The sequence below is a fragment of a genome, unplaced genomic scaffold (genome assembly GCF_019419815.1).
Source record: "Pyrus x bretschneideri cultivar Hongxiangsu unplaced genomic scaffold, Pyrus_bretschneideri_v1 Contig12, whole genome shotgun sequence".
NCBI lineage: Eukaryota > Viridiplantae > Streptophyta > Magnoliopsida > Rosales > Rosaceae > Pyrus > Pyrus x bretschneideri.
The window spans coordinates 6,605,041-6,614,723 of record NW_025999413.1 but is presented as its reverse complement, the minus strand read 5'-3'; the positions used below and the strand labels follow the sequence as shown (position 1 = coordinate 6,614,723).

Below are 9,683 nucleotides of genomic sequence, written 5' to 3'. Positions count from 1 at the left end.
TAGAATTCTATAATCCAGTGTGGGTTATAGAATTAGATAGTTGTATCCTGGTCGGGCAAACGTTATAGAACCACAAGGGTGGGATGGAAATACTGTTCGAATAACATAGCTTTTGTGCTAGCCTCTACCTTTGATTCATTCAAGTCAGTACCATTTTAATTTCTATATTTATTGTGTAATTTTATTTTGTATTGCAGTATTATTGAGTAATAAAATATAAGTATTTCAAGTTCTGTATTTATGTTATTTTTGTTTCTAAATTGTTCTCCAATGCTCATAAAGTTGATCCTTTAGAGACTAATGAAGGCATCTAACTTTAGTTTCCTCCACCATCACCTCCACCGCCTTTTCCCCAGCCACCGCCACCTCTCCCCCAACCACCACCGCCTTTACCGCCTCCTCCCTAGCCGCCACCACCATGATGACCACCTCCTCCCCAGCCTCTGCCTCCATGGTGACCACCTCCTCCCCAGCCTCCGCCTCCATGATGACCACTTCCTCCGCCTCCCCAACCACCATAGCCGCCACCTCCACCTCCATATCCATATCCATCAGGCTTTGTTTCAGTGCTATCTTCTACCGCTTTTGGCTCTGTTGTTGCGTTATATACTAAATTAATTAAGCTAAGTCAGTCTAAGATTTCCATAATATGAGAAAATGTGCACTTAACCAGATAATCAATGTTAAATACGTGTGTATATATACTATATACTATTCATAAATCAATGTCAATATGCTCAGTAAATGATACGTATCTTGTATATTTTTATATAGAGTCACCACACTGTATAATTAACTAACCTTTTTTCTCATCTTTGGATGTCTCAACTGCGGTAGTGGAAGAGACGAGAACCAAGGTGCAAGTAGAAGGCCTAGCAAAATCAAAGACTTGAAATATTTCATGATTTCTCGAAATCTTATGCTTAGGGATGGGCAAAATACTCATGGGTTTGGGTAATCGTAGTTACCCGCTCATTTAAAGTTCACGGTTACGTTATGGATAACTGTTTAGATGAACAAACAATTATGGGTATAACCGTTTATCCATGAAATTTAAATGGGCGGTTATGGGTATTACCCATGGTTATAACGGGTATCCATCGGTTATGAGTATTAACTGCGATTATAACGGATATCCATTTACCCATTTAATTTAATATATGTAAAATTTAAAAAAAAAAAAATATATATATATATATATATAGGCCATTGGATTGGTTATACCCATTTAATTTAACATCGAAGTTCTGTGGTTGAATTCGTATCTGATAGTTTTTTTTTTCCGTGTTTATATGTTTCTAAAGCTGGAAGAAGTTTGAAGCTTTGTGTACCTGGTAATGTACTGAAAAAAATGCTTTCTGCAGTATCGAATGATGAATGTCTTTGTCATTTTACTAGTATGGTGGAATCCACATAAACTTCTGTAGAATGGATCGATGGTTGAGTTACAATAAGCAATTTCGAGATTCTCGATTTGTCTTAAAATTCCGAAACTATTTCGGGATTCTTGAAATTTGGAATTCTCGAAATTTTGGTTTGGGATCGGTTTTGAAATTAAAGACTTGCTTAGGTGTAGCAGAAAAATTTTTGTAATCTATTATTTCAATTATTAGAATTGTATGAGGACTTAAATGTTTAAAATAGGGAAATGTACACTAAAATGTACCTATAACAGTGTTTAATTGTCAGAAAACGAAAATTATGACAAATTTTTCTTTTGTAATTTTCAAGTTGTTAAAAAAAAAAAAAAAAACATGTAGACGGATGAAAAAAGGGGAAAGTGGGTAAATGGTTATGGTTAAATGGGTAAACGGTTATGGTTAAATGGGTACACAGTTATGGGTATGGTTAACCATTTATAAACGGTTATGGTTATGGATATAACCGTTTATACAATTATCCAATGGGTAAACGGTTATTCGGATATAAATATAAACGGTTATAGGTAAATAACCGCGGTTACCTGCCCGTCATAAACGTTACCCATCCCTACTTATGCTACATGCTCAAAATTCTTACAAAGAAATATGGGAATGCTCTAAGCTTTGGCGATCACCACAGTTTATAGTGCGAGGTACTACTGAACGACAAAATAAGGCGGTTTAGTAGATGACACCAGACAATATGCATGTTTACGAGTGACGGTTCATATCTCAGTTCAAGCAAAAGACATCTGTGTAGGTTGAGCTCAGCATGCATGTGAATGTGGACACATACACACCCGCAAACGAAGACGCACCGATTCGTTATATTAAACTAAGGATATATTTGCATTCTCCCTTGGAGAGACGTGCTTATTCTCGTATGCAACTAACGTATCTTGATAGTACAAATTTCATAATTGTAATTGTTCATTTTTTTAATTTCTTAATTTTTATTTGAAGATTACCTCCACAAAAAAATCATTTTAATTAAAGATTATTTAGTGATTCAAATGTATAGAACAAATTAACAGTGTAGGTAACGTAATATATTATGACGAACGATCTATTTATTTGATAGTGATTAAACGATCTCCAAAATTTGATTGAATTTTATGTAGAATTGGTATTCAAATGAAGATTAGTAATTTGAACAATTTCATTGTTAATTTTATTCGGTTGAGATATGTTATTATTTGCAAATAGAGAAATATGTATACCCCAGCATGGAGATATAAGTATTATCCTTAAAATCTATATTTGAATCTTGAAAATAAAATTTATATTTGAAAACCCATTTGACGAGATCTAAAATTTTTATCCTAATTTGCACAAGGTGGAATGCTATTTATACTGTTGATCCAAGAGCTACTTTAAGTAGAATTTGCTAACGCATGTGATTAAAGAATGCGAAAAACTCCATGAAAATTCCTTAGTTTTCTACTTTTCTTTTTCCCAAATAATTCAAAATTAAAAATAAAAATAAAAAATAAAAAATAAAAAAAATAAAAAAAAAAACTGGCATTCGTTTAAATATCACTACAATAATGCTACAACACCAAAATAAAGCAAACAAAGGGTATCATTGCTAAAATGCAGCAATATAAATTTTTCAAAAGAATATGAATTTGAGATGCATCGGATTAGATTTATAAGAATAAGAAACTTATTTTTCCTAATCAAGAGTACAAGGAATGATAAAAATATAAGTCTAATTTAAAGTGAGACCCAAAGCGCATGCCTTGTTTGCCGTGTCTCTGGGCCGCCTCTACCAACTACCATATGATCCTTCAACACCCAATGTCGGATTTTCAAAAGCAGAGAAACCCCAAAATGTCTTCAAGGAGTAGGACTGAGAGATTGTTACACCTTCTTCAGTGATTTTTGCTATCTGAAGGTTGTTGATAGCAGATTGATCTCGATAGAGAAGAACACGCATGCATTTCTCTAGCAGCTTTACACCCTCTTCGAAAGTCAAGTTCTCATTCCACTCATCACGAAGAATAGGCCGTGCAAGGTGATTTCCAAATCCTGTAGCTACATGATTGTCCTCAAAATTTACACCAATCACGCTAACCAGGCCAAGGTACTTCTGTCCGTTTTTAACTCCACCAAGAACAAGAGAGTTCCACAATGGATTGAACTTGTTACGCCTAGTGTACATCACACGGTTCAAATAGCTGTGGACCTCTTTGGGTCCCAAAGAGGTCCCATCATCCCACATGTTGTCGTACAAGACGAGATCATCCAGATAACGTAATAGCTCCTGAAAGTTACTTACTTCTCCACTTGCACCAATAAGAGAATGTTTTCCAATAAGTTTCATTCGTTCGACACTCTTGTATCGCAGGGTAAATTCCATCTTTATACTCGAGAGCCAGAATAGATGTACCAGTTACATATGGGTACATGGTTCTCTGAGAGCTTTCAAGATTGCACAGTAGGTCAGGTTTCGATTGGTTCGACTCCATTAAACTCGTTTTTTGTTTTCGAAGATTTTAAAACGAAGAGAAAAAATGCTCACGATCTGAAGCTTCCGAGTACAATTTAACGTAGCGGAAAATATGAGAACGGTCAGACCAGGTTGTAAAACTAAAAACACAAGAACCTAAAATCCACCTTATCTATAAAAGTCTCAAATTTGTATTGAATAAATTGAAATCTGAATATTACAACTGAAAACTAGGCCATATGTGTTGAGAATGAGTCTCACCTTGATGGGACGAGGGACCTTGCATGAGCTTATAAGTAGTTAGGCTACTCCCTATATTACCGATTGGTTTTATGGTGGAACATCAATTTCTTCATGGTATCAGAGTAGGTTGTCCCACGTGTGAAGCCCAATGGACACACACGCTTCACGTCACCCCGTTGTGTGTCCACGTGTTAGGCTTGAAAATTCGATAAGTAGACGTGTTGAGAATGAGTCCCACCTTAATGGGAGGAGGGACCTTGCATAAGGTTATAAGGCCATCTCCAACCGAAGGAGGGCTAGAGAGCTAAAACACCCTCCAACAAATTAATATTTTAATGAACAATGCAAGGTCATATTTCTTACCATCTCCAACCGAGAGCCAAAAGGTTATAGGGTCAAACATATCTTTGTGACAAAAAACCATTTCCAACCGAGGACCAAAGGGTCATAGGGCCAAACATAATTTATTATTTAAATTTAAAAACTATAACAACTTAAATTTATAAACTACAACAACCTAAATATTTAAAATAAATTGTGAAAACACTTACTTCGTCGTAGTAATTGCGCCGCTTTCATGTCTACTTGCGGCTGCAATGCCATTTATTCAAACTTGATTGAAGATGTTTCTTCCATCTTGAAGAACAATTCTCGTGGTTTCGGGTGTTCGGTGGAGTGGTGTCTTCGTAGAACTCATAGTATTTTTTGGACACATGAGTCCAAACACCTTCACTTGTTTGAGAAGTCCCCCTCACACTATCTTCCGAGACCCATCTATAAGTCGTGCAAAGAGCTTCATCTTCTTTTCGGGTCCAAGCCCTACCTTTCATTGCAGTTGAGGCCATTTGAAAATTATTGAAAAAATTGAAGGAAAGATTATTGGAAGAGGTAAGAAAATAGAATGTGAAGAATTGAAATAAAATGAAGTGAGATAGTATGGAATGGTGAAAATTATGTGACAAATGGTGTAGGAATGGCGTTAGGTATTTATAGGGAAAAATGAGAATTTTTTTAAAAATTTTAAAAAAAAATTTGGCCATAAAAAGAAAAAAAAATTCAAATCCAACGGTAACTAACGTCAGCTAGCCGTAGGCTTTGAAATTATGGCCCGGCCCGAGACTGCTTGACTGGCTGGGTTAGGCCAACCAGCTAGCCCTTTGGCCCTTTTTTGTCCCTTGGGGCCTACAAGCTCTTTGGCCTAACTCTCGGTTAGAGACGGTTTTTGGGCTATTTTCAGCCTTCTGGCCCTCTGGACCTTTCGGTTGGAGTTAGCCTCCTCCCCATATTACCAATTGATTTTATGATGGAACCTCAACTTTCTTCAATATACATATAGCCATCAAAAGTTAATCCTACTTGTAAACATAAAAGCTATGTCCGAAATGAGAAGGAAAAGGAAATCCTAATTAAATATAAAACAAACAAATCAAATAGAAAAAAAAAAAAATTGAAGTAATTAAAACCTATAGCTTGTAGGAAAATTCACACACACATTTATATATTTGGTTACAGTAAAAATTAGTTTTTATTTATTAATGACCTAATCAGATAAACGGTTCTCATGGTAATAAGGTAATCGGAAAGCAGCCCCCATGGTTAAAAAATTAGGATTTAAACCCTCATGGTATAGTCCGTTAGCAAATTTAGTTCAAAAATGATTTTTTCATTAAATGTCTGTTATATGTAAGGGTAAAAATGTACATTGACGTGTGCCTTCTTCTTCCTTGTTTCCTTCCTCGTCTCTCTACTCTTTCTATAAAACAAGTACAACCAATGCACAGAACAGATGAAGGGGACTAACAAATCAACCCCAAAATTCCAAAAAGTCATGGATTAAACCGCAATGCTGGAGACACTAATAATTCATTTGATAATGCTAAAAAAATTAAACTAAACTAAACCTCACATTAATCTTTTACAACAACAATTGGGATTTTAACAAACAGATATATATATATATATGTGTATCTATATAGAGAGAGAGAGAGAGAGAGAGAGAGAGAGAGAGAGAGAGATGTGGTGGGTGGAAAATGGGGAGTTTTGGGGGAGGGCGGGAGTGGTTTAAAGAGAACTCCAGAGCGACTTTTGGTATCAAATCAAATCAATGTGTCCTTTCTTCTTCACTGGCCGTGGTGGTGAAGTTGAAGACTTGATGCTGCTTTAATTTCTCAATTATTCTCCAGCGCCCCGGCTCCTCTGCTAGTCCGAGTGACGACTGTCTCAGTGAGCTCTGTTCCCACTTGGATACATAAATATATCACAAAGGTGGGCAACCTCCAGTCTTGAACAGCACTTGGGTGGGCGGGGCTCAAATTCATCTTAGCCACCTTCTCAACGACTCAAATTCCCCAAATTTTCACACTATTAGAGAAAGTAGACATTGAACATTGAAGAAGGTGCATATATCAAAATACGTTTTTACCCTTGTATTTAACGAGCATTTAACGAAAAATCACTTTTAGACTAAATTTGCTAACGAACTACACCACGAGGGTTTAAATCCTAATTATTTTACCACAGGGGCTACTTTCCGATTACCTTATCACCACGGAGACCATATATCCGATTATGCCTTTATTAATTTATTATATCTGTGAATCTAATGTATGCATATTGGGTCCTATATATTTACAGTATGGTGATGGTGTGGAGCCTGAGTCCGGTGATCTCCTCAGGGATATCTGAAATCCACGATGAACAGAGATCATAATGTTTCTGTATGAGCTAATGAGAGCAGTGTTAGAAGGAGAATCCTCTATGATTTCCATCTCCTCCTACAATTAGGATATAATTAATTACTTGCCGGAGTTGCATTTGTATTCTTATAAACCAAGTTTTTTTTTCTTTTTGAATAAATCTTATAAACCAAGTTACCTCGTATCTTAATTAAGCTCTAGGGCTTATGTAAATTGGGTTCTCAATAATTTTATTTAATTCTCTAAATTCGGTATTATTCGTCTAGGTCTTTGCTGTGCTCTCTCTCTAAACACATAAACCGTCCCACCTTAATTTCCCAGCCTATCCCTAAAAATAAAATAGAGTAGAACAAAAGAGACTGAGCAAATTGGATACAAAACGTTACTTGTATATGTCATTGACTTCGTATATCATCAATCGACGACATGCATTACACAGGTACTTGAATTTGTTCACGAAATTAATTAACGAGCACTCAAACCATGACATTATAACTGAGTACAGATACAATATCCACCCAGCTAGCACTCGTGATAACTTTATTTTTGCATGCCTCTCGCTAGTGAAGTTTTATTCGATTCATACATAGGAATACGATCGAGGGAAGTGCTTCAAGCATGTTAAGCACATGCATTAGAACATAATTAGATAATTAGATAATTAATTAAGCACACTGCATGCATGGGCATGCAGAAGCCTAATTAACTAATGAACTAGTTGTGAGGTTGTGCATCAACAGCCTGACCAGCATGATTGCAGCACCTTAGGCACTCTCTTCCATTGTAACTCCATCTGCAACAACCATAGTAGCAACGTCCTCCACGGCCTCCTCCACCATTTCCACCACGACCAGGGTTACCGCCATATCCCCCACGACTTGGGTTGCCACCATACCCACCTCGCCCAGGATCTCCTTGGTACCCGCCACCATACTTGGCGTCACCTACACCACTGGGATTTGTAGTAGTCTCCGCAACTGAAAGTCATATAAGAAACATACATTTAAATGAGGTGACAATATTTCATTTATTCAAATCATTGTGAATTTGGAACCTAATTTAATTTTAAGTAGCATATACTTGTACTATATCTATTTGCTGAATAAAGTTAAGTACACTAGTATTAGTTGTGGAAAGTACAACAAATTAAGCTCACAAATTGTATTTATAACTTTGCTTAGCAACTTTGGTGACACTAGGTAGATGGCAATATATAATTTCTACAAAAAATAGAAGGGAAAAGTTAAGCTCACCATTTGCGGCCACGTCAGAGGAAATGAGAAGGACAATGGCAAGCAAAAGACCAAAGTAAATGAAAGTCTTGGAAACCATTTTTGATCAAGTGAAAAGAGAGTAGAATACTTGAAAATTAAGAAACATTCTTGCCTCTATTTATAGAGAAAAATAGAGGGCAGTGTACAATAAATCTACAAGTTAACCCCATACACCACCGTACACGTACAATGTAGACTCTGTAGTTGGAGGTTGAGGAGTTGCCTTCCCAAGTTTATTAAATTTAAAACACGTATATCTTTTCTTAAGGGAATTGTTATTGGTACTTCAAAATTTTCATTTGGTACTCCAAACTTTCTAAAATTAGAAAGAAAAAATACTCTTATGAGTAGTGTAAAAATAGATTTTTGGAATACTAATAAAAGTTCCCTTTCTTAATTACTGATCAGTGTTCTCATTGCTTCTGATATTCAGTTTATTTTTCTGATTAATAACAGTGATGAGTACAAGCTGTCTTAACATTATGAAGCAATTTTGTTAGCTATTAGAAAGACCGAGAAAGTTCGTCCGGATTAATTGGTCTGGGTCATTAACTAATCGATTTGCTTAAATGTGAGCGTCCAATGTAAAACTAATCAGCGGTGGATGGACATGCACTAATTTTTCAAACACTAGAAAAGACCATATTTGATATGGGAACTTTCGAAATAATTTGTAGATTATAATCGAGATAAATGATATGTAATTAGGATCGAGATAGATGAATATCGGCGTCACGAGTGACGTTAATTGAATAAGATTGTAATTTTGACTCTGGCGGGGGCCTCCATGTTATACACATGCCTTGGACATATGTCAGTGAGAGTCAGAAAGATCATGACAAATTAAGTTGCATGGGAACTACTCTATAAAAATAGTCGTGGGCATACATGCATGTCTGCATGTCAATCTTCAACGAATAGATAGCATGGAGGGAGCCTGCAAATTGCAATTTAGACCACTCGCGCATCTCATACAGCTTCGACCGACATATAATTGGTGAAAATTGTCTTGAATATATTTTCTAGTTTCATTGAAAGCCCTTTTTGGTAATACTCTCTTGTTGTTTTAAATACAAAAGATATTCAAAAATCTGAATCGAGAATTCGAATAAGCAAAAGAGTGCTCTTAATCAACGGAACTAAAACGACGCATGCAAAAGAATAACCCTTTTTTTTTTCTTTCTTTTTCTTTGCAATTGATATTATGGTTCATATTTTGTCTCGAGTGGAAGTGGGAGAAAGAATAACACAGCCGAACGCATAGAGAAGTGCAAAATCAGTGTGTTTTCTCACCGAAAGGTTATTTTCTGCTCAGTTTGACAACGCGTCCTCTGTGGTCAATTTATTCTGAATTTGACTTTTCAGACTTGTCTAGGGCCAATTGGATATGAATGGTTCATTTTACTTTAACAAATATTAATAAAATATGTTATATGACTTTCCAATGTCATCAAATTGAACCCAAGTTATTTGACTTAAAAGTAATCTATTACTGAAGGCATCCGAAGTGGAAGAAGATACTTGGAACTTATTCTTAAAAAAAAAAATAAAAATGAAAATTAGATTTAAGAAAAATACCAAGCCATTCTTAGAGTCA

The 9,683-nt window shown here is 35.9% G+C and overlaps 1 protein-coding gene and 1 pseudogene across 1 annotated transcript; both read right to left on the bottom strand.

Annotated features, from left to right (window-relative positions):
* Positions 1 to 2,604: 2,604 nt before the first annotated feature.
* Positions 2,605 to 3,892, bottom strand: LOC103955082 (annotated as a pseudogene).
* A 3,295-nt stretch (positions 3,893 to 7,187) lies between these two features.
* On the bottom strand, positions 7,188 to 8,189 carry LOC103955027 (glycine-rich protein-like). Its single transcript, XM_009366890.2, has 2 exons — positions 8,066 to 8,189; positions 7,188 to 7,789 (listed from the first exon to the last, which is right to left on the bottom strand). Exons 1-2 carry the CDS (start codon positions 8,142 to 8,144, stop codon positions 7,527 to 7,529), a joined length of 342 nt encoding a protein of 113 aa, XP_009365165.2. The 5' UTR covers positions 8,145 to 8,189; the 3' UTR covers positions 7,188 to 7,526.
* Between the last annotated feature and the right edge of the window lie 1,494 nt (positions 8,190 to 9,683).